The sequence below is a fragment of the Sphaerodactylus townsendi genome, linkage group LG03 (assembly GCF_021028975.2).
Source record: "Sphaerodactylus townsendi isolate TG3544 linkage group LG03, MPM_Stown_v2.3, whole genome shotgun sequence".
In the NCBI taxonomy this organism is placed as follows: Eukaryota; Metazoa; Chordata; class Lepidosauria; order Squamata; family Sphaerodactylidae; genus Sphaerodactylus; species Sphaerodactylus townsendi.
The window spans coordinates 2,187,262-2,212,213 of record NC_059427.1 but is presented as its reverse complement, the minus strand read 5'-3'; the positions used below and the strand labels follow the sequence as shown (position 1 = coordinate 2,212,213).

At 51.4% G+C, this 24,952-nt stretch overlaps 3 protein-coding genes across 3 annotated transcripts in view; 2 read left to right on the top strand and 1 right to left on the bottom strand.

Moving 5' to 3' along the window:
* The window catches only part of LOC125428796 (class I histocompatibility antigen, F10 alpha chain-like), a 30,652-nt gene extending 8,118 nt beyond the window's left edge, over nt 1–22,534 (bottom strand). The window contains exons 1-5 of the mRNA XM_048489457.1: nt 22,402–22,534; nt 17,002–17,283; nt 2,926–3,204; nt 1,718–2,002; nt 1,231–1,317 (exon numbers count right to left, since the gene is read on the bottom strand). Of these exons, the coding sequence (XP_048345414.1) occupies nt 1,231–1,317; nt 1,718–2,002; nt 2,926–3,204; nt 17,002–17,283; nt 22,402–22,456 (988 nt within the window). The 5' untranslated portion in view covers nt 22,457–22,534. The remainder of the gene's footprint in view (nt 1–1,230; nt 1,318–1,717; nt 2,003–2,925; nt 3,205–17,001; nt 17,284–22,401) is intronic.
* LOC125428554 (zinc finger protein 420-like) overlaps nt 1–24,952 on the top strand; it is a 577,239-nt gene that overhangs the window by 211,844 nt on the left and 340,443 nt on the right. The window lies entirely within an intron of this gene.
* Nucleotides 1–24,952, top strand: part of LOC125428839 (zinc finger and SCAN domain-containing protein 32-like) — a 665,212-nt gene that overhangs the window by 356,846 nt on the left and 283,414 nt on the right. The gene's annotated exons all lie outside the window — the stretch shown is intronic.

Here is a 24,952-nt window from a genome sequence, read left to right as displayed (position 1 = left end):
AAGGATCCAACTTCTTCTTGACATTTCCAGAAAAGACTATTACTATTTTTGATCCTTTGCATAATATATTTGGGATAAACCATCTGTAAAACATTTTATACCAAGTCTCTTTTAATGTTTGGCACGTAAGAAATTTAATATTTTTGGACCACAGTGCTTCCATCATTGGAAGGTTATTTCTTCTGGGAGGTTTTGCATCCATTTTACTATGCAAACTTTTACTTGCTCTATTTCCGTTTCATATTTAAGCAGGATTTTATATATCCTTCCCCACAAATGTTGTTTCTGTGATGTGGACTCTTTTTCAAATTCTGTCCTGTCTTATAAACTTCCTCCCTTTGATTTTAATTGCCTGCAGAGTCTAGACATTAACTGAAACTATATCTGCTGTGACTTAAAATTCCCTTCCCTATCAATCGTTTCTTTAATGAGTATGTTATCATTCTTTTTTCCTGTCTCTCTGTCAGAAATAGATTTATTGGTTGGTGTTTAAATAGGTTCTATTTCAGGGATTCATTGCCACGGCTACAGTTTTTGTGTCAAACTATCCCAATAAGTGGAGTGTTGTGGGGCTTCTGGGTTGTATGGCCGTGTTACAGTAGCATTTTCTCCTGATGTTTCACCTGCATCTGTGGCTGGCATCTTCAGAGGATCCTCTGAAGATGCCAGCCACAGATGCAGGCGAAACATCAGGAGAAAATGCTACTGGAACACGGCCGTACAGCCCGGAAACCACACAACACTCCAGTGATTCCAGCCATGAAAGCCTTCGGCAGTACATATTCTGATAAGGGTTGCTTTCTCCCCCTCTATACCCTGTGACTAAGCAGCCCTTCTCCGTCTGCCCCCACCCCTTTCACAAGTTTGCTCCATCTCCCAAGGCCACACTTCTATGTAAGAGTCCAGGTGCTCTGGCCTGCGAAAGGCATTTTGATAAGCCTACACATTCCTATATAGCAAAGCTCTAACACAAACTATCAGGAGGAACCGTCAGGTACCACAACCTCTCGTCCTCCTCTGGAGATGTGGCGAGACCAGACAGTATGAAAAGAGGTCTTGACACCGTCCATGTTTAAAAAGGCCGCTATGAGAGGATGATTTGTGAACAGCAACAGATGTAGGGGCGCCATCTGCCACGATCACAATCCTCAGTGGGGATCTACCGCAAGAACCTCACAGACACACATATACACACACGCTCTCGGCCCAAGCCATTCCCTGTCTACTCACTGTAGTAGATGATGACCATGGCTCCCAGCAGGATGAGGGCAACCAGGACCCCCAGAAGGACCCCCAGAAGGAGCCCCTGGTTGGATGCTGAGGATGAAAGGAAGAGGGGAAGATCATTATTCAGCCAGGCAGCAGCTCTACAAAGCTTCAGGTACAGATTTCCAGCTGGTTTTTACTCAGGTGGCTGCGGGAGGCGGGTACTGTCTTTAGGACTTTCTAGGTGCCCCCCGCCTGCCCAGAGATGCCTCCTAGAGCCCCCTGGATGTTCTACCCCCATCCCCTTCAACTCAGTGGTACAAGCAATTAGTTAGAACCCTCACCACCACCACCACCACATGTAGGGTCCTACTGGGAGCTGCCGTTGTAAACTGTGACACTTCTAAGGTGGGGGGGTAACTTTTTCTTGAGTCCCTCCTTCCTCCCCTTCCACACTCTGCCAGTCCCCCACCCCCAAGGGGGCCAGATTCCTCCCCCCGCAGCCTCTCACCTGGCTCCTCCCAGGTGAAGTCCAGGGGCTCTGGGAGGCTGTCATGAGCCACCTGGCACTGGTAGTGGTCCCTCTCCTGGGAGTCCACCTCGATGCTGCGCCAGGTGTGGTAGGTCCCGTCTGAGTTGGGGACGACACCCCCCATTAAAGTGTCCTGTTTCCGGTCCTCCCCATCCTTCATCCAGGTGACATCGATCTGCGCAGGGTAGAAACCGTGGGCCTGGCAGATGAGGGTCTCCCGGCCATCGTAGCCTGCCTTTCGGGCCACCTTCACAGCTGGGGCCTCTGTGGAAAGGGCAACGTTGGCTGGTGTTAAGAGTGGACTGGCAGGATGGAGGTGGCCTTGAAGGGACCCCATGAAGTCATCCAGTCCCACCCTCGGAGGGGATTCTGCCGCCTGTCTCAACATATTAATCATACTTGGAAATGTTAGTTCAGTGGTGGAGTCTACTGTTGATCATAGGGTGAGAGGTGTGGCGTAGGGAGTTTTGGCTCTAACCTGGAGAACCAGGTGGAGTATAAAAATGTCAGTTGGATGGTATTGCAAGCCTTTCTGTTAATTCACTGCATTTCTGCGGATTTATTGTGTTGAATAAAGTTTTACATGCATCCTTGTGATTTTTCTACATGGCCAGTGGGTGTTGTGCTCTTTCTATGCCAGAATCACATGAATTTAGGAAGCACCGTTTAAAATCATATGGATCTGTGTTTTATGGGGTCCCCACCCAGGGAAAACAGCCTGTTGGGAAGCAGCCTGCTCTCTACTCCACTCCTCCCCCAACACCCTTAGGACGGCAGCAATGTGTGTGTTGGGTGATGGTGGTGAAGGTAGGCAGACAGAAAGGAGGTTCGCTCCCTCAAAACCAATCATCAGGGCTTTGTTTTAGCAGGTACAGTAGAACAGCCTGCAACCCCACCCCTCCGCCCAGGAAAGGCTTTTCCAGGTTTTGGAACTGCATCCAGTACAGGGAAGGAGGGGGTGGCACAGTCCTGAGGGGGGAAGGGTGTAGCAGACTGTACCACTTTTTCCTGCGAGGGAGAGAAGTGGGGTTAAGGAGTCTGGTCTTTGAATGGTCACTTCTGCCCCTATAAATCCTGGCGACTGGAGCGGGGCAGCCCCAGCCATTTCCCTGCCTCAGAGAAAGACTCTGAACAGACTGGGAGGAGCCCTGCAGATCCCCCACCCACCCCACATGATGGCTTCTCACCTGTCCTCAGCAGTGTCTTTTTCCCATAGTCCAGGTACCTCCACAGCCACTCCACACAGATCTCCTCCAGGTAGGTCTTCCAGTATTCAGCTATGCTCTTCTCTGCCTCCCACTTCCGCTTTGTGATCTGGGCTGGGGGCGTGAGGGCCGTCCAGGTGAGGGTCTCCTTGTCCAAGGACAGAAAGTCCTTCCCTTCATAGGCATACTGGAAGTGCCCCCCATTGGGCAGCCCGTCCAGCTCCACCTGGCAGCCGTACATCCATTGCAAGGTGTGGAGCCCTGCAAGAGACACCCAGAGATGAACCAGGGAGGGTTGGGGGCTCCCCCTCTCCAAGAAAGGACAGCAACACAGGATGGGGTGGCATGAAGGGTGGGAGGGAGACTGCAGAGAGGAAAACCCATCCCATTGAGGGCCTCCCCCCCACGCCCCACCAGGTTGCTCAGAAGGAGTTGCTCTCTAGAAGAAAAAAAATGGGGAAGGGGGGAGCATTTGAGCCAGAGGGGCTGAGGGAGTCCTGCAATTGAAGGGGTTGAGGATTGTCTGAAAAATCTCCAGAAGGGGTGAGGAGGGGGCTGAGAAGCAGATGTCTCCCCCTTCCAGGCTGATCGATTATGTTTTTTTGTACACTTAAGCGGGGGGGGGGGGGGGGAAATTGGCTGGGGTGAGAAAGGATATGGGGGTCCTTAGCTGGAAGCAAGTCTAGGAAGGAGATGCCCCCTCCTGCCCCCCTGCTTTGGTTTTTCTCCAGTGGATTGGGGGAGGGGGTGCTTCCAAAATTTAACCCTGAAATCTTCCAATCCACAAGCCTCTCACACATCCACCCCACACACAGACAAGTTATCTTGACTGGCATGAAAAATAAATTGGGGTTTGCACTTAAACCAAACTAAAAATTGAGGGGCCAGCCCCTCCTCCTTCAATCGAGGCCATGAGCCTCTGTGCACTTTTTTAGAAAAAAGACCCGCTGATCTCGGCTGTAAACAATTATTTATGCACCAAAAGAGCTGTGCGACCTTTGGCTTCAACCACTCGAGTCAACTTGGTCAACTCACAGGATCCAGTCTTTAAGCCCCCCAGTCAGGCAGGGCTAAAAATGGGGAGCAAAACCAGGTGTGGGATTAAGAAATGTTTGGAAATGATAGTATGCTTTGTATTGTTGGTAAATTCTTTTTGGAAAATGAGAAAAAAAATATTTTGAAGAGTTCAGTTTATTTGGCGATGGGGTGGGGAGAGCAAACATGATCTTGGAAGGAGAATTCCACCCCTGGCCAATATGGTCATTTTCTGTTTCACTGAAAAGACCGCCTCCCCTCAGGATAGATGGTCTGCCAAGGGACCCCACCAGGAAGTTCTGAGGACCCCCAGCCATCTTATTCAAAGTGGTTTGCATGGAGGGGAGAAATGCAGGAGGGAGCTCAGGGGCCCCCCACAGCAGGCGGCCATCCCTGCTTCAGAGGGGGAACTCCTCTTGAGGAGGCCAAGTCCAGTCTTGGGACAAATTTGGTCTCTTGGGGGGGGGGAGTTTACATTCAACATGACAAACTCTCAATGTAGATGGTGATTCCAAGTAAAATAGAGACTCAGAACAGTGATGATTTAGGGAACGAATAAGACAACCTTCTGGAAACATTTGCCTCTATTTGAGGAGACAATTAAAAACAGGAAGCCATTAAAAACTTCTCTCACCCTTGAATTTCAAGTTCAAATTATTTTTATGACTCCACCTCCAAATTCCGGGAGAGGGGTTTGCTAGATCTCTCTCTAGTGACCAACCAATGTAGCTGGCTGCTGTGGGTTTTCCAAGATGTGTGGCCGTGATCTGGAAGTTTTTGCTCCTAACATTTCACCCACATGGAGGGGGGGGGGGGGGGGGGATCTTCAGAGGCATGTCATGGTAAGATGTGTTTCCCATATCACTGTGATAGTGCTAGAGAACCAGCCAAGCGTGGCTTAGTCCTGATGGAGATATAAATGCTTTGAACAGTTGGAAGTCTCCTGAAGTGGGCATAGAAAGCTGACAAAGTGGTTTAAAGACACCATGAAATGAGAAGTCTGTTGAGATTGACAGGTGACCTCGTTCTCCTGTCTGCCAGGATGGGTGCCACCTGCCCCTGGATTTGAAACGGTTTTTCCTACCGACAGAGGGTTTCGGTGTACCACGTGATTAATGTGCTGTGTCTTTAAATCAGTTTCAATCGGGGTTCTGTGGTACCCTGGGGTGCCGTGAGCATGTCCCAGGGGTATTGCAACAATGCTACCGGCTCTCCACCCCGCCCCCCCACCAGAATCAAATGGATTTGGGGCGGTTGGGGCTCCCTTTGAACAACGTTGAAAAGCAGCATGGTTTTGTTTGCCTAAATTTGGCATGGATTGGGGGGGGGGAGAGATAAAGGAAGCTCTCCTTTTACATCCATGCCGAATTTAGGCAAACAAGACAATGCTGCTTTTTCTCCCCTTCCCTGGTTGTCACATCCCACCTTCCCCTCCCAGTGCCCCTGCTTGCCACCACCACCCCACAACAATCACACATGTGGTAAAAAAGCACATCTCATCATGGATCCTCCTTTTTTCCCACAGCTCATGCCCGTGGCCACATGTCTAAACACAACAATCACGCATCCCACACTCCGTGGCACCACAGTGGCACACAAATGTGTTTAAAAAGCACAGATCCTCATGGATCCTCCTGATTTTTCCACTTGGTCACCCCAAAATCACCAATCACATCACAGCTTGAGCCCTTTGCCACATGTCTGAACACAACAATCATGCATCCCACACTCAGTAGCACCGCAGTGGTGCAAAAAAAGTAATGGGAGGTGTGGGGTGGGGTAAGGCTTGCTGTTATGCCCAGCTGGCTCTGTGGTAGAGATTTCAATGGGTAGGGGCTCTGCTGGCGGTATGGCCACCAAATTTCCCACAGGGCTGCTGGTGAGTCCCCTGAAAGGAACCAGCCAACTTTGCTGAAGTTTGTGTGGGAGGGGCAAATGCTGAGGGCACCCAATTGAAGGTGAAGCTGATGCCCACAGAATGAGTGCCCAGACATCCAAACTTCAGCAAAGTTGTCTGTTTCTTTTTAGGAGACTCATCAGCAGCCCTGTGAGAAATTTGGTGCCCCTACCCAGAACAAAAACCCCACTAGAGCCCCCAATAAAATCTCCAGCACGGACCCAGCTGGGCATAACAGCAAGGCCCACTGAAGTCTATGATAGGAAAAAACAATTTTTCCCACCATAAAACTTGCTGAAGAGCCTGGCAGATTCTCTGCTCTGAAGGGGCTCCACAGCAGCCAATGGGGAATTTCTGGGGGTGTCTGTGGGATGCACATTTTTCAAGGTAGGGCACCAAATTTTCAGGGTATCTTCAGGAGACTCGCTTGATGATACCACCCAGGTTTGGTGAACCTTTGCTTCTGGTGGCGGCGGGAGATGGGCCCTACTCCTTTGGGGGTCCATAAAATTGAACCCCCAAAAGCAAAGGTCACCAAACCTGGGTGGTGTCATTAAGAGAGTTTCCTGAAGATACTGCAATGGAGCCAGGGCAGTTCAGAGCAGAGACTTAACAGCAATAAACTGTTATGTCTCTCACATAACTAATAGTTAAAGTAAATCAATTTTTTAAAAAAATAGGCGTTTTTCCCAAGGGTACCCTGAGATATGAAGAGTGAGGTCAAGGGTACCGTGATGTCGAAAAGGTTGGGAAACACTGCACTAGATGCTGGTGATTGTATAATTACTTGGTGACGTGGCTGGCTGTGATGTGTATATATTCCTGAGTGCCATTTTACACCCAACTGTTTGTGCGGGTTCTGGTTTATTCCAGTCTGAGATTAAAATTTGCAATTAAATATTTATTTCTGTTTGGGTTCAGTGGTATTTTTGTATATGGCTTATTCTGCAACTTGAACCCTCTGTGTGTTGGCTTAAAAATTAAACACCTGCACACTGTGGCAGTGTAAGGTGTATCAGTTGGTGATTATTTCTCAAGTACCGAGTAGACTTGCCATTTTTCTTACAGAAAAGATATCCATACTATTGTGTATATGCCATCAAGTATCAGCAGACTTATGGCAGCCCTGTTGAGTTTCCAAGGCAAGGGGCGTTTAGAGGTGGTTTGCCACTGCTTGCATTTGCGTGGGCTGAGAAGAGTTTAGAGAGAACTGTGACCAGCTCAAACATCACACAGCAGGCTCCATGTGTGGGAGTGGGGAATCGAACTTTGTTCTCTGGATCAGAGTCCGACACAGTTAACCATTGCACTGCCCTGGCTGTCTGTTTAGGCTATGAAGTTCCATAAAAATGCCAAACAGAAACTAACTGTGTTTCCATATTCCTTTCGATTGCTTTGTATTTTGGCAGAGTTTCTATGCAACTTATTCAAGCAAATTTTTTAAAAATCAGTTCTTTGATGAATGGGTGCATGGGTTTTGGTAGCCAGTTAAATGTCACAGTTCTTGCCAGAGAGAAAGGGCAGAAAAATATGCAGTGCTTAATTTTTTGAACAGGGTTTTTTCTATTTCTAAACATTGTCACTGGCGGATGTAATCTCCAGTCTGATGTGGGACAAACAAGTCATGGCACCAACGATAGGCTGAAGGTGACCTTCATGGTGGAGAACTGAACTAGAGGAGTGGGCAGAGCTACCTCCATAGTGTTGTGTGTAGCTCATGTGGGGTTGCTGAAATTATTCTGTCACCAGTTTTCAGAGCTTTTGAGAGTGATTTTCTGTGTTATCTTTGAATTTTTCCGAGGATTATCATAGCCCAAATAATTTCCACATAAAACTGCCAGTTCCTGTAAATATAACATTAAACCCACCCCTGAGGCATTTCTTCCTGCCCCCATTTCCCATCAAATAGTGCAGCTCAAGGGGGAACAGAATTAACATCAGACACTTATGAAATTGTGGGTACTAAACAGAAGTCAAAGCACAGACTGTATGCTAAGAGAGATCGTGTTCTGTTTAGCGCACTGGAACATTTTCCAATTCATATTTTCCCAGGAAACCCACAAATATATTCCTGCCACACATTAATTGTGCATTTGTGACAGGAAAAAAAATCTCCAGAATAGCCAAACTGATCCTGATTAAAAGTGGGCAAACCAGATAAAGTATTTTGAAAGTGTTCCTTTTATGAATTGTTGTCAGAAACGAATGGGAGCTGAGTGGCCTCTATTCATCTGGATAGATTATTACTTTGATGCTGAGCCTGTAAAAACACTTCTCACAGTGATGTCCTGAAATGTTTCCTCTCTCTTCCCTCCCTTCTTTTCGTTCAGCATCCAGTCTGAGGAAGAGGTCTGATGAACTCCAAAGCACCTGCTATTTGGTGTCATTGGGTTGGCATTAATAACATGCTTTATGGGGCTTTATTCTTGGATTCTGCAACAAACCAACATGGCTTTCTGCAACCAAAATTACACTTATGATTGTCCTTTAATTTTACATGACCTTTAAAAAAAACCCTGTCAATTCTCTCACTGACTATGAATTCATTGGTCAAAATCCTGGAAGGCGGGAGCAGGTGGACCACTCACTGAGGGTAGAGAACAACTGGATGACATTTCCATGGTCAGCACGCAGCCCTGGGTGTGACCATTAGGTGAAGGGCTTCGGCTGAATCTACACCAGGAGCTCTGGGCACGGCCATTCTCATTCCGCTGTCAGGTAGATGTGGAACTCAAATGGGGGCACCACACTACCTTCAACAGAGAACAACACACACACACCCTTAAATCTCACAAAATTCCCTCAGCAAATGCAAAAAAAAAGGGGGGGGGGGCTTAGCTCTGACCCAGGAGGCCAGGAGGCAGATTTACACAATGGAATTGGGGAAGGGGGTTGAGAGGGAGCTGCTGGAAAAGAGGGGGCCATGGCTAAAGTTCTAGAAAATTCTCAAGCCAAAGAGGTGACCCCTTCCTGACTGAATTATTTTATTTATTTCTGGGCTTAATACCCCACCCAATACTGAGGTCTCAAGATGGCTTACAATTAAAAAAAACATTTAAAACTGTAAAAACATTAAAAACATCAACGTATAAAACAATCTTAAACCCTCATACTGCCCACCCAGATACCCTCCCCAACCCAGGCTGGCAGCCTCCAGAGGGAACCTCAAGGTGTGTGTGTGTGTCAAAGGCCTGAGGGAATAGGAAGGTCTTCACCAGATGCCAAAACCCATAAAGTGTCATCTGGATAATTTCCATGGGGAGTCTGTTCCACAGTCATGGCCAGCCATGGAAAAAGCCCCCCCCCCCGTGTACTCCCACACCTTGGTGGGGGAGGGGACCACCAGGAGACCCCCACTGCTTGACCTCAGTGCTGAAGCTGGGTCATAAGGGTCCAGGGGCTCCTTCAGATAGGTGGGACCCAAGCCATTGAACATCAATGTCAAAACCTTGAGTTGGGCCCCGTAGCAAATAGGGAGCCAGTGCAGATCTTTCAAGACAGGTGTTATGTGAGCTCAGCCAGATAGTCCTGTCTGCATTCTGGCTGCTGTATTCTGCACTAGCTCCAGCTTCCAGACTGTCTTCAAGGGAAGCCCCATGTAGCACACATTTGCAGTAGTCAAGGCTGCAGAGTATGAAAGCACTGTGGCCAAGTCACCTCTGTCCAGATATGGGCAAAGCTGCTGGTATGTGCTCCTGGCTACTGCTACCAACTGTGATTCCAGGGACAGAGTTGAGTCCAAGAGCACCCCAGGATTTTGCACTCAGTCCTTCAAGGGCAACACCTCCCCATCCACCATCGGGTGCCTCATGAGGTACTGGGCTCGGGGGGTCTCACTACCCATAGCACTTCCATCTACTCTGGATTCAGCTTCAGTTTACTGGTCCAGTCCTGGTGAACTGATGGGACCGAACTCCAAACCCCCTGATGACCTCACCCAGCAGTTTCATACAGATATTAAAAATATAGAAATATTAAACTGGGGCGGGGGGAGCCCTGAGGCCGTCCCACAATGAAGCTCCCAGGGCTGAGAGCATAACCTCCCACTGTCACTCTGTGGAGCCCCCCCCCCCCTGGAGAAAGGACGAGAAGAACAGTGCGGCCCCCCCCAACCCCAGAGACTCCCCAGGAGGTACTTTGGTTGATGGTATAGAAAGCTGCCAGCAGATCCAGGAGAATCAACAGAGGGGCATTCCTGTTGTCTCTCTCCCGGGACGGGTCATCCACTCGGGTGACCCTGACCTTTTCTGTGCCAACCCCCCCCACCTGAAATGTATCTAGATAATCACCTTCCTCTAAGCAGGTCTGCAGTTGGGCAGCCCCCAGTGTCTCCAGGACCTTCCCTAAAAAGGGGGCGGTGGCTACTGGATGATAATTGTCCAGGACAGTGGGATCCAGGGAGTGCTTCTTCAGAAGGGGGTGAACCACTGCCTCCTTCCTTCAGGGTCAATGGCACCACCCCATCCCCCAAAGAGGTGATGACAGCACCCTGTACCCTTTCAGCCAGGTGCCCCTCGCTTCAGTCTGATCAGCCAAGATGGGCAAGGAGGAGAATAAAATAGATAAAAGATACGGTGTAATGTATAAAAGGATGGTAAGAGCTGCACATGCAGTAATTGCATTAGGATGGAAAGATAAGAAGAAACGGACTATCTCAAAATGGCTTGAGTATACATGGGAACCAATTCAACTGGATATTTTTGAAATACTGGCAAGAAATAATTTATGGCAAGAGAAACAGAGAGACATTCTGAAGAGATGGACACAATGTGTGGACTGGATAAAAGAAATTGGAGTCAAAGAAGAAATATGGGAGAAGAGAGTACAAAGAATTAACTTATTGCTGCTTACTTGAATAAACGGGGTAGAAAATTGATGGGGGGAGGGAAAGAAAGGGGGAAAGTATGGTTTGGAACATGTTAACAAGAATGCATATATTGTATAAATGTACTGAGTTTTCAAACTATACAATAAAAAATTATTCTAAAAAAGAGATGGGCAAGGATGCAGGAAACGAGTGGAAGGTCGCATCCCTGCAAGCAACCTGTCCACATCCTCAGACTGCAAGAATTGAAACTGATCCATCACAACCTGACCGGACGGTTTGCTGGATGCCTCCGCAGAAAACTACTTAATGGTGGCATCCAATCCCGTGCGGACCTCGGTCACTTTATCATGAAAGTACCCAGTGAAAAGTGTGGTAGAAAATCTCCAGGGGTCCAATCCCAACTGAAGGATAGCAAGCCACTCACCACCTGGAACAATTCTATTGGATGGCTACTAGTGGATGCAGCAATGGTGGAGAAGTAGCTTTTTTTGCCACCTGCACTACCACTTGATAGGCCCAAACATGGGCTCTAACCAGCGTCTGGTCAGATCCGCAATGTGATTACGACCACCTGCGCTCTAGTTGTCGCCTCTCCTGTTTCATCACCTGCAGATGCTCTACAGGCTGGACGAAGATGCTCAGGAGCAATCATGTCAACGGCCCTCTTGACCTTGGTGTTCCACAGTGAGATTTCAGGAGCACCCACCATGTCACCTGGAAACTCCCCCAGAGAACTCAGGAATCCATCAGATTCCATCCTTCTCCAGGGGTGGGACATCACAATAGGGCCCTGTGATGGAAAATAGTTAGCTGAACTATGTATTAGCTAGAAACATGTGATATTATGCAATCAGTATTATTAGGAAGCTGAAGTATGTGAGCATGGAGTTTACAGACTTCATCTCCAAAAGGGGCGTGTCATGGAATGATGCTATCGCTACAGTAAAGGGAAGTCACCTATGACTGTGAAAAGCATCTTTGCCTTTTGATCTCCTGGAGGGAGGACAGGAAACTATGCAGAGGTGCTAGCATGAAACTTCAAAGGTTTTGGAAACCTCATGGCGAGCGGGGGAAAAGTTTTCTTGGAGAGTGAGGGAACAAAGCCTAGGTGACTCTATCATGGGCTAAGCTAAGAGAAGCACCTCTTGGCTGGAGGTCCCAAGAGATCCACAAGAAGCATTCAGCTGGTCAATTTCTCTAAAGGCATTTATGTTTCATTTATTTGTTTTGAACTTTTACAATACATCTTTGAGAAATCAGCTGGTTGGAGTTATTAGGAGGGAAAAGGACCCAGGACCGAGGTGAGATAAGGGTGGCTCTCCCTAACCCTAACCCTAACCCTAATTTCTGCGGTGGGTAGGGGCAGCCATCAGCTCCAACTTCATCAGGTGGTGATCCATCCATGGCAAAAGGCGAGTAGATGGCCCCCCAATCAATGGATTAACTCCCGTCCCCCCTGTGGAGAAAACTGGATTGAGGAATCTCCTACTACATGAGTTGGTTCAGAAACAAACTGAGATTGCCCCACGGTTTCCATGAGCTCCTGAGCCGGTCTATCAGAGACATCCCCAGAGTGGCAGTTGAAGTCCTTCAGAATGACAGTCCTAGGAGACGTCAACATGACCTCCTAGACTGCCCTGTACAGCTCAGGCAGGAGGGCTGCTGGGCAGTAGGGTGAGAGGGACACCAGCTGCAGTCCCAATTTATCTCTCTGGCTAAAAACCCAGAACAAACTCTCGACTCCAAGCACAGGGTAAGAGGGGCTCCTGGTGAGCATGAATGACTCCCTATAGACTATGGTCACCCTGCAACATCCCCCCCTCCTGAGCCTGGGGTGCTGCACCTGATAACCCAGGGTCAAAGTTGGGTCAGCTCCAGCCTACCCAGTTTCCTTATCCAAACCTTTGTTAGTAAAACCAGGTCGGCCCCCTCATCTGGAATCAGGTCCTGGGTGAGGACTGTCTTAGTTAAGGCTGACCTGGCATTCGAAAACTGCCCCACCAGGCCAGCGGGCAAGTCAGCAGCCCTCCCTACTTCCATTATGCCGCTGCCCCTTCTGGAAACCTTCCTCCTCTGACCCCCACTGCCATAACACCCCCTGCCCAATATCATCAGAATGCCCCAGGCCTGCCTGCTCCCCTCCCCCCAGGCCCCTCCCCCCCAATGGACTACCCCCCATCAGGTCTTCTGAGCTCCCCCCCACCCCGCATGCACTTGAGGCTGGGTCCTCCGGGTCTCACTCAGAGGAAGAACGATGGAAAGACCCCCACGCAGTCCCTCACTCCGGATTGGGGGGTCTACTATTTGGGGACATTGTTCCATCATGACCCCTAGTGCCCTACCCCATTTCCCCCTCCAAGTGGGGATGGATAACAAACAAAGGACCCAGTGGGAAGGGCCACCCCACTAATAAGGCTGCCAGCCAACCCCTTCGCCCACTCAACTGAAACAAGACCAAACGGGAATGAATAACAAGAAACAGAAGCTCCCATGAAAACTTGTTGGGCCCAACTCATGAGGCTGCTTATAACCCTTCAAGCTTTTTCTGGCCCACACGTCTAAATGAGTGTTTCCCCCAAATCCTTCCAGGCACCATTTCTGGTCCTCTGTCTGCAATTGGCTGGCTGCCCCACCACTAAACGCTGGACGTCTGACATCATGCAGACCCCCGGCCCTCTCCATTATTGCCGCCCTTTGCCAAAAGGGCCCCTCAGTCAGTCTTAGCCTGGTCTGGCGGGGCACCCCTGGGAGCAGGACTCAGATGGAGAGGAAGGGACAGTGTTGGTTCCAGATTCCCAGACACTGCTTGTAAACGCAGAACCTGAAAAGTCAGTAGTTCCTGCAGGACCAGGTCCAGAGGCTCAGGCAGAGCGTTCAGGCTGGGATCCACAGCCAGGTCCAAGCTCTGAGATTCCCCAGCCTCTTGATACTAAGCCAGAGGGGACCCTGTGTCCCGCCCCCCGCCCCCCAGAGCCCCAGGAACAACGCAGGAGGAGACTGTGTGCTGGCATACTGCAAAGAAGTGCAGCAGCAGGTTAGCAGCTATGGAGCGAGCTGCATTGGATGGAAAGTCTTAGCAGGAGCCAGACCAGAGTACCCCAGCTGCAAGAGGTTACTGCACTAGTGAATGGCAGGCAGGCTATAACAGAGGGGTTATAGCTGAGCTACCTTGTGGTTCAGTTTGCAGGACACTGTCTGTTTCTAGCCTTTGTCTTGGTTCCAGGTTTTATGTACTCATTAAATGGCTGAACCTGCTAAGAACTCTGTATGGACTATCTTTGGTTCCTCACAGCCTGTCTACAACAGTACAAGGGAACGCCATGTCTAGAAATGTCCAGGAGATGCTACCAAGGCCGTGTTTTCTATCTTGGTTTTCTATCATGATTTGCAACCTGCCTGGAGCCATGAGGAAAAGAAGGGATATATATTGTAATAAATAACAAAAGGAACAGACTTGTTGTTGTAGATGTTTTGGTGCTATAAATGGATTTGCAGTTGGCCAAGGATCTGCCTCCTAAGTTCTGAGGGCCACTTCATAGCGCTGAGGAAGGAGATTTCCTCAGAAGGAAACTCTCACATTGACCAAGGTCCAAATGTTGCTCACATTTTTGTTTTTGAGAGCAAACCCCCAGAGATCTGACAGGGGGACCGTTGGCTCTTGAAATCTTGTGGGTCTCCAAGGGAGTCCTGGGCCTGAATCCAGGTGCCCAGAGGACAGAGGGAGAGGCAGCAAGCGGACATGCCCCAGCAGCTGTCCTGGAGGACCTTCCAGAAACCTCAAACAGGCCAAGGATACCTGCTTCCCCACAGCACAAAACCACATCCTACACTGAAGAGGGACCCTGAGAGTTGGGCGCAAAGGTCCTAAAGCTATACAAGGGGGACTTTTCCTTGAACCCCCCCCCCCCCCCCAGTCAGTTCCTGGCTATGACCTGAAAAAGCAGAAAGGCCCAGAAGCTGAGATGGGAAAACAATCACGAAAAATGAAAATGTTTGATGCAGCACAAGTGCACTGTGGCACAATGGTTAGAGCAGCTATTCTCAACCAGGGTTCCGTGGTACCCTGGGGTGCCGTGAGCATGTCCCAGGGGTACCGCGGCAACACTACCGCCCCCCCCTCATTTTTGTGGTGTCTCCCACCGGCGCCAGCAAGGACATGCAGCTGGCCCATGGGGCAGGGCCTGCCACAAGGTCAGCAGCCACCCTCACCCCCAGTGCTTCCCTTCACCCTGGGAGGGGAAGGTGGGGTGTGTGGCAAGCAGGGGCAATGGGAGGGGAAGGTGGAGGGTGGCGGCAGGGGTACCGTGAGATATGAAGAGTGAGGTCAAGGGTACCCTGACCTCGAAAAGGTTGGGAAACACTGGGTTAGAGTGTCACACTTGGATTGGGGAAGCCCAGCTCCAAATCCCCAATCTCTCGTGGAGGCTGGCTTCAGGCGGGACACCGCCTCTCAGCTTAACCTACTTGCCGTGTGGAGAAAACAGAGGCAAGGAGAAGGATGTCAGCCATTTTGGGGAGAAAGATGGAGCACTAAATAACTCAATGGGGCAGCCCCCAATACAGAGACGCTTATTCTGACAGCCTACAGAATGTCCTGGGTCTCTGGTGCTGGTGAAATCAGTCCATAAGAGGTTGTCTCCATGCCTGTATCTCCGCTTTGCAAGGGATGGGAGATCCCCCTACCCTGGAAGCCCCCCTCTGCTTGAGGGAAAAGAAGCTCAGGAGCCATTTGGGGCCCACCTGCCCCAGACGCTGGCAGCAGCCCTTCCCCACAGAGTGACCAGCACCTTCACCCATGGGGGCTACATTGCCCTGGAAGCTTCTGGGGGGCTCCCACTCTGCTGTCTTTGCACACGGGGTGGGGGGTGGGGGGTTGGTCCTTAGGGATAATAGAGACAACTCTCACTGGCACTGTTTATGGGGACAACTAATCTCTCCTCCCCTCAGCCAGGCTGGAGCTGCCTCCAGAGTCCCCTCCCTGTTCTCCCCTGAAGTGTGTGTGTGTGTGTGTCTGTGTGTGTGTGTGGGGGGGAGCTCTCCCTCTGGAAGCAGCTCTCCGCTCTTTCAGTCCTTGTGGGTCTCCCACATGTGCTCCTGATTCAAAGGAAGGACCCCTCCAGGAGGCAACCTGAGAGCAACCAGGAGTTTGGGAGGGTGGGGGGTTGACAACTAGGTTGCAGTCCACTCTGCCCCCCCCCCCCCAATACCCCCTTCTGTCCAGGTCTCCTAGAAGCAGTTGCTGGGGCCGCTCTTTTATTTTCAGCAGAAAGAGTTGCTACAACCAAGTCTTGCAAGGGGAGAGATGTGGGGAGGGGGAGGCCAGGTCAACTGGGAGGAACCACTCAGGGAAACAGCCTTGGCTCTTTTTAAAGGGGGGTTATTGTGGAGAAGGACTCCTGGCATCCCTCTCCACAGCGACAGTCCTGCAGAGAAGTCTGATGGCCTCCATCAGGGTTTGGGGCCTTGGTTGGGGAGCACAGAGTGCTGAAGCTGAGTGGGGCTGGGACTGGGGGGCAGATGGCCTAGGGGAGAGGCAGAGGGGGGCCATTCACCGCCCAGAGCCCTTCGGGGGTTGGGCGGTCTATAAGACTGAGAAATAAATAAATAAATAAATAAATTCTGAGCTCCAGGAGGGAGGAGAGGTAGGGCACAATATGGGGGGGGGGGGGCTGAAGCGGGCCTGTGCTACCAAACCCTCCTCTCTCCCTCTGTTGCTCCTGTGGGGTCTCCCCCAACTCTTTTGCCTGAAAACTGAGCCCAGAGGTAAGGGGTCTCCAGCCCAGGAAGGGGTCGACTCCCCCTGGACAGTGACTGGGATTTTTAGGAAGAGAAGCCGGGGAGAATTTCTGAAGTAAAGCAGGAACTCCTCTCCAAGGAGAAGCAGCTCCACCCCCACCCACCCCCCAATATTCCTTCCTTCTCAGTAGCAGCCCCCTCCCGTCATTGCCTGTGGGAGACACAGACAGCTTCCAAGTTGCAAAGTGTGGGAACTGAGCTTTTTTAGGTTCCCCTCTCCTGGGGTTTCTGAATTCCAGTCCCACAAGCCCCCACTCAACCCCCCCCCCCAATGCCCATCAAGGCAGCCAATGGACCTTTGATCTCCCCCCCACACACACACACACACCCTGTGCAAAGAGGAGTGTCTGTCCCACCCTCCTCCCATCATGGGTGTGGGGAGAAGAGCCTGAAGTCTGGGAAGCACTAAGGGGAGGGGGCTCCCCTCCTGTCTCCCTCCCTCCTGAGATGCCTCCCCTCCCCTCCTCTTACTCTAGAAGCACCACCACCACCCCACACTCACCTCCATGGCTCTGGTTGTAGCGAGTCCGCAGGGTCTCCAAGTTAAATCTGTACACAGCCTCAGAGCCCTGTAAATTGTTGGTCTCTCTATCCCAGTAGCCGGGCTCATACTGCACCACCTTTTCTATCCAGGACTCACGGGGCACAGACCTCCTGGTGTTGCTGTCGTAGTAATAAAAGAGTTGGTCATCCACGTAGCCCACAGCGACGAACCAGGGCTGCCCCTGCCCGGACTCAGACACCCCCGTGTAGACGTAGCGCAGGGAGTGCGAGGAGGAAGATACTGCAGGGAGGCCAGAGAGAGAAGAAGAAGAAGGGAAGAGTTAAGGGTCTGGGAGGCCTTTTCCACAGAAGTTTCCAGGACAACCATAAAACGACCATAAAACGTTTCCTCTGAGCAGTTCGATGGTGTTTCCCCCTCATCTGGTTCTGAAAACGATTCCAGCCACCTTTTTGTCCCTTATTTCTAAAAACACTTTTACAGCAACATTTTTCTCCGAAACATTTCAAAGCCGGCTTCCCTCACGGTGCCACCAAACGGAAACGTTTCTTTCCCACCACCAAAATGGCAGCTGTTTTCTGCTCCCTTTTTCCTCCCTCCCCTCTTAAATTTTAAGCTGCCTTCTTCCTCCCCCCACCCTCGTTTTTCAGCAATGCTACGAATCATCGTTGCAGCGCAAGTATGGAAAAAAACTTTTAAAAATGACCGCCAGGAAACAACGTTTGAAAGAAGGGAGCGTGGACAAACTTCTTGGTAAACAACGGGGAGAAAAAGGCCTTTGAAATGAGCTAAGTGTGTCAGGCAGCTTTTGAGTTGGAATATTTGCAGCTTCAAGTTACCAATTTCCAGGTGAGACCGGGAGATCTCCTGGAATGACAACTGATCTCCAGAAAACAGGGATCAGCTTTTCTGGAGTAAATGGCTGTTTTGGAGGGGGGTGGAAATCCATGTCCTTCTATCCCGCTGAGGTCCCTTAAGGCCCCCCAAGTCTTCAGGGAATTCCCCACCCAGATTCACAGTCCCCCAGTTGAGCGGGAACAGACTCGTTCCTTCAGAAGAAAACAAAACGGACCCCCTCCCAATGGCTGGCCGTGCCTCTCTGGATGACGTAGCACAGACATTTATTTTAAATAATGCATTCTCCCTGGAGGGAAGTCTTGCGCAGGATAGCTGGCGTTGGTGGTGGGTGGAGTCTGGTATATACTGCTGGGGGGAGGGCAGAATTAGGTGACTCTTTTGTAGGAAATGCTGCCAGAATGAGGAAATTCATAAGGGAAGATGTGATCCCCCCCCCCCCCCGAGTCCAGAGTCAGAAACGTGGGGGGGGGGGGGGCTCAGAAAAATGTCTGAGTTCTAGACCAAAGTTCCCTCCAGACTCTCCCCCCTCAAAAGAGGGTCCCTCCCTGGGCCAACATCGAGGGACAGACGTGGGTCCCTGTCTGTTGTTTACCCTGTGAGGCAGAGCGTGGGTTGCCAATCTCCATACGGGGCCTGGAGATCTACAACTCATCTAGAGAGACTTTCTCCCGGAGAAAATGGCTGCTGCTTTGGAGGACGGGGCCAGTGGCATCATACCCTGCTGACGCCCCTCCCCTCCCCAAAAACTCCCCCTCCCCGCCCACCAAATATCTCCAGGTGTTTCCCAACCCAGAGCCAACAGTGAAGATCCTTGTGCTGCTGCTGCCAAAGCGACATTTTTTTTAAATGTGCACAGCCAACCCTACGTCCGAGGGCCCCATCGGATAAAGTCCACACCTGGTCCCAGCCGCTTTCTGAAAACACTCTGCGGACACCAGGGAAAGTTTCAGCAGAGTCCACGGGGCCACCAGCCCCACACTGGGGACCCTGAAGTAGAACATATGAAAGGGCAGGGATGTCACAGGCCTTGGCAAATACCTGGATTGGGGTGGGGGGGTGGGAATCTCCACATCTATTGTGCCTCCCCCCACCCTCTTCCATGAGACAAGTAGCTCCGTTCTGAAACTCCATGTCCCTCTCTTGACCCACAGCCTGTAGGAGCAGCAGCTTTGCACGGGCGTTGGTAGCACGGAGACTAGCCAGAAAGAATCAGTCAAAAGATACCCCGAAGGGCCATCCAGACCAACCCCTTTACCAAGCAGGAACACACCATCAAAGCACTTCCGACAATTCTGCCATCCGCTCCACACCCTTTACTGTTAGTCAGAGCAGTTTGTTTTAAAAAATACACTTGAATGGGAGGTTTCTTCAAAGCAGACAACACACCAAGCTGCACTGAGGCCTATCCGCCTGATCTCATAAGTGTTTGTGGCTCACTAGCTCCTCTGAGATCTCTCCAACCTCAGCAGCCTTTTGAGCAAGATCGAGGCGGAACGGGAGGTAGACAGAAACCACAAGTGAGACTTCTTCCCCTTCAAAGGACAAGATCTTCCCTTTGGCCAGAAGACGCAGGAAGCCTCAGCAGCAAAGGGCAAAATCCGCCCACAAAAGCCCAGGGAAACCTGCTATTTCGTTTATCTGAGAACATTTGTGCAGCTTCTGTTTCTTGCTCCTCACACATGCAAAAGCAGGTATCAGCAGCAGGTGAGGAAGTCAGCAAAGAGGCCTCAGGGTCATGGCCTGAAGCATCCCCCCCCCCCCCACACCATTAGGTCTCAGACCTTGAATCAATAAACAAACTCTATATTGCTCATCAGCAGCGTTAATTGGTAGGCAACGAACGAAGTACCCAGCTTGTTAAAGCCAGTTCTTGTGAACCTGGCTCTTGAGATCCCCTTTATTCCGATGTTAATCCCCCCTCCCATTTTCCCAAGTTATTTTGGAGTCATTTCAGAGCCGAGGCACCGACAGGTGATAGAATGAGATAAAGACACCTGGCCTCCTACCCCCACAGGACAACAGAAACATCCCTTTTCTCATGAGACCAGAAGTGTCAGGGGTAAGCCTAGTTATCTACTCAGCTTGTGAAGCCATAACATAAGCTCAAGGAAAGAATGTCCCATTACAGCAGTGGTAACATATTGCAGACTGGTTACATACATCTTGTGGCAATTACATTGAAGTGTAATTCACACACACACACTCACACACACACACACACACACACACACACGCTTTTAAAGGTCCAGTCTGCAGAGGAATCCCTGTGAGCTCAAAAGCTGGACCGTGATTTTTGGTTCAGGCCTCAGAAAGGGGATGAGAGCTGCAGTCGCTTTGTGGCCTGGATCTAGAAAGCCCCAGAACAAACTGCATCACCCCACAGGACCAAATGCAGGCCAGTTTCTTCTACCCACAGCCCTGCCATACTCCCTCTGCCCCCCCCCATGACCTCTGGCTGCCACAGCCGGACAGGTGGATGGTCAAGGCTCTTTTGAACAGCAGAAGGCCTCTTGCTGCACCCTACAAGTGGACACACTTGGCCTAAAATACACGCTCATGAGGCAGGAAACCCCACAGAATTCAATGGGGCTTCCTTCTCAGGGGGAAAAGGGCTTAGACTGACGGCAGGGGCATTTCAGTATTTATTATTATTATTTTATTATTTTATTAGATTTTTATACCGCCCCATCCCCGAAGGGCTCTGGGCGGTGTACAACATGTAAAACAGTACAATTAAATAGCATTTAAAATAACATTTAAAAGCAGCAATAAAATCTCCTAATACATTTATCAAATATAAGCCTAGATTTAAGTTTAATTTAAGATTCAAGATGTAGGTTGGTTGGCGTCCAGCGTTCCAGTCATATAAAATCCCTCCCTCCCTACGATAAAGGGAGGCATGGCGAGTCTCAGTGATGGATTAGCGGCCCAGATGTTAAGGGCCAATGACGGGGCCCCCACGCCACCAGGTTTACACAGCGGTCCTGTGTTTGTTCACAGGGGAGAAACTCTCCCATTCTCCCCCCTGCACAAAACCCAAACAAACTTTGGGGCAGGTGGAGCACAGCAAAAGTCATGGGCCAAAAATTACCTAGGGAAAGAGATTCACGGCAGTTGGGATTTGAACCGGAGTCTTCCTGATCCTAGCCCAAATGCTCTAACCACTGAGCGCCATGGCTCTCGGTGCTGGTGGGGAGAAGCGTTTTGACTTTTAGTGAGTGGACAGACGCTTCCTTGGGTTCTTCTAGGAGGGTTTCCTCGCCCACCCGCCAAGCCAGGACTGCGGTTTTAGGTCTGTGCCTATTTGAGACCGGCAGCACAGTCAGGGATCGGGGCCCCCAAGTGGCTGCGGGGCCACCACACCGATCCCCCGGTCAAGCCTGGACCACGGGACCTCCCACCCTTCAAGCCATGCCCCTGATGCGAATCATGTCTGACCTGGGGTGGGGGGCTCTCTCTCCTAAAGCACAGGGCAGCTCTTTGGAGGGGAGGGGAGAGGAAGCCCAAGCCACTCAGAAGTGTGGGGCATCCAAATAACCAAATGGGAGCTGAGGGGGGAGGTCAACGTTCCCCAAAGAAGGGCCTTCCAAGGGGGGTCCTCAGGGGGAAAAGGGCTTAGACGGCAGGGGCATTTCAGTAGAGGCGCCTGTAACAGAGGGCCCCCCCACGCCACCAGGTTTACACAGCGGTCCTGTGTTTGTTCACAGGGGAGAAGTTCCCATGTGGGGGCTCTTCCATTCTCCCCCCCCCACACAAAACCCAAACAAACTTTGGGGCAGGTGGAGCACAGCAGAAGTCATGGGCCAAAAATTACTGGCCCCTCCCAGCAGGTTCTAGCCCAGAAGGCGGTTCCGGGAGGCAAAGAAGGGGGGGGGGGGCACTGCCAGTAGCGAACAAGGAAGAAAAGCAACTGAACTGGATCCCACCATTGGGCCACCTGGCTGGGCATCCCCTTTCCAGCAGGGGCCACTCAGATGCCAGGGGGAGCTCACTGGCAGGGAAGCCCCTGGCGACACCCCTTCCACTCCACCCCCACCACCCCAGTCTGCCCAGAACCCCCCCCCCCTCGGAGATCCCGACCGGGAGCCTCGCCTGCCCCCGCTTCTCGTGACAGGCCCGTCGTCCAAACTGAGAAGCCCCCCGCCCCAACACGCCTCCCCCCAGGCGATAAAAAGGGGAAACTCCCAGGCAGTCCTTCTGCGCCGGATCCCGCCCTGAGGATGGGGGGGGACGACACACTGGGGGGGGGCTCCGTCCCTTGCCATTAATCCTCCTCCCGGCAGAAGAGGAGAAAGCGACCCCCCCCCCCTTTTGCTCTGCCCCGAAGCGCCTCCAAACAGCGAGCTGCAGAAAGGGGGGCTTGGCAGGGACTTTTCGACTGCGGGAGGAAAAACCCTATTCAACCCACTGGGGGGGGGGGCACACAGAAACTCTTAGTTTCCCCCCCCCCCCCCCCGGCTTTGGGAATCACTCCGGTGCAAGTACTGCCCACCCCCACCCCTCCAGCACATGGGGGGCCCTGAGGTCCCCGGAGCTACTCACCGGATTCCCCCACCAGCAGGAGGACGAGCCCCCCAAGGAGCAGCGGGGGCCACATCTCGACCCGGAGCGAGAAACGCGCTTCTGCCGCGCACTTAGTCCGGAGCCGCGAGCGACCTGGAGGGGCAGGCGGGGAGGGGAGCGGCGCAAGAGCTCCGATTGGCCGAGGGAGAGATTTCCCACCAATAGGAAAAATGGGCTCCCTGTTTGTCACCAGTCTCCGGGCAGACCCGTCGCCGGCAGCCTGCGCTCGGCTGGGAACTTGGGAAGGGAAAGAGAAACTGGACTCTCTCTCTCCCCCCCCCCCGCCCACGCCCTGCAGTGGCTGCGTCTCCCCCTCCCTCCCTCCCTATGGGGCAGTACTGGATCTATGCAGCCCCAATGAGGCTGTGGGCAGTGCCGGGCTCCGGAGTGGGGCCGGCCCTTAATTCGAATTCGCCCCCGGCCGCCAGGGCAGGTCCAGTCCGGGCTGTCGCCTCTCTTCCCCCCCCCCCCCCCGCGTCTCAGGCTCAGCTCACTTTCTGGAGCCTTTTTTCGTCCGACTTGCTTCACTAGGACTACCGACACCCCTGCAGTGTAGGGCGCCTGCCGAACTCTGGGATATCGGGCTGAGGACAAAGACTGCGGGCGGGCTTTTTGGTGCTGGGGGGGTCAGCCCAACTTGTAAACTCCCCCCCCCCAACCATCAATAGGGTGGTGATAACATTTTCCCTGCTAGATTTCTGCAACCAGTTGGCGCCTGTCCCCTCCATGGCAAGGAGGAGCTTGTAAGGAGAGCTTGAAGGGGGGGGGGAGCCAAATGGAGGGGGAGAGGGAGGATGGCCCCCAGACAGGCTGAGGGGCTCAAGGCCATGCCCCCCCCCAAAGAAACAAAGATCAGATGCTTTGGCGGCAGATTCCTTGGCCCCGATCCCACTGGGCGCTTGTAACCCAAGCCCAGCGTGGGACTCAGTGAGGGAGAAGCCAGGGCCTCGCCTCACCCTGCAAAACAGGTGCGGGGAGGCCTTTGGGGCCAAGGGCTCCTGAACACCAAAAACGTGTACATGGGTCTCCCCCCAATTGTATCCCCCTAAATGGGGAGGCTGAGAATGACTGACTGACACTCACTCAGTCAAGCTCATGGTAAGGGAGGATTCGAACCTGGCGCTAGAAGAGCTGCTTCAACGCAGTCCCAGTGGCACAATTTGGACTCCGCTTTCCACGCCTGCTCAGCTGAGGGGTCAGGAGGGGTCGCTGTTTTTGACCAGCCCCCCCCCCCCAGGGAAAGAAGGGCCCCCAATCGACCCCCACAGCTCATTATTTAGGGAGTGAGAAGCAAAAACTTGGCATATGTGCCTTCTGGACAGTACACATTTTGACACCCACATTTTGAACGTTATGTATTGTTTGCCCGAGACTTTTGCCTCTCCCAGCATCCCAGACTTGTCTGAGGAAGATTTTTGCAGTGAGGGAGGGTGCTGCCCCCGGCCCCCCGCACTGGCAAAGGGTCACTCTCTGCCCTGCCTATTACAGACTTGAACAATCGGCTCGTTTTGAGGGAGTAAAAGTCCAAACCCGTTTGTTCTCCATTGCCAGCAATATTCTCCATTGCCAGCAATATTTATGCCAGAGGCTTTCCAGAGGGAGAGATCTGTGGAGATTTAGAGTGGACCCCACCATCCCGCTCTTTGTTTCTCAGGATGGGTTGAGACCCATCCTAGCCTTTTGCCGGTGACAGCAGCCCTGCAAGGTAGGTTTGGCTGAGAGGTAGGTTTGGCTGAAACAAAATGCCCCAAAATGCTAATGGTGCCTGTGATGGAATAGTACTGTAAAACTAGCAAAATCACACATGACTGTGAAAAGCATCTTTGCCTTTTGATCTCCTGAAGGGAGGACAGGAAACTATGCAGAGGTGCTAGGATGAAACTTCAAAGGCCTAAGTTACCTCATGGCCTATTAAGAGTTTTTTCTGGAAAGGAAAAGGAAAACAAAGGTTTTGGGAATTCCATCTTGAGACGTGGTCAGAGAAGCATCTCTGGGCCATGGGTTCCCAGAACGGGGACAAAGAACCAAAAGGGATATGACCACCTAAGCAATCCCTTAACTGCAATCATGTTTTATTTCTTTGTTGTCTGTTTTTCAATAAAAATCGTTGAGACCTCAGCTGGTTGGAGTTATTGGAGAAAAGAACCCAGGTTTTAATGAAACAAGCATTGGCTCTCCCAGGCTTGCTTTCATGATAGTGCCCCTTCCTTGGCCCTTAACATCTGGGCCGCTAACCATCTAATGAGACTGGACATCTTGAATTTAAATTTAAATTTAAACTTTGAGTTTTATATTTGGTAAACGCATTGGGAAATTTAATCGCTGCTTTTAAATGGTTATTTAATTATATTGTGTTTTAAATGTTGTACACCGCCCAGAGCCCTTCGGGGATGGGGCGGTATAAAAATCTAATAAAATAATAAAAAATCATAAAAAGTCTAGTCAGTCAGCACCAGGGCTGAGGGAGGGGGCATTTGAACCCCAGTTGTCCCCACCCAGATGTGAAGCTCCCCTCCCTGTGCCAGTGGCT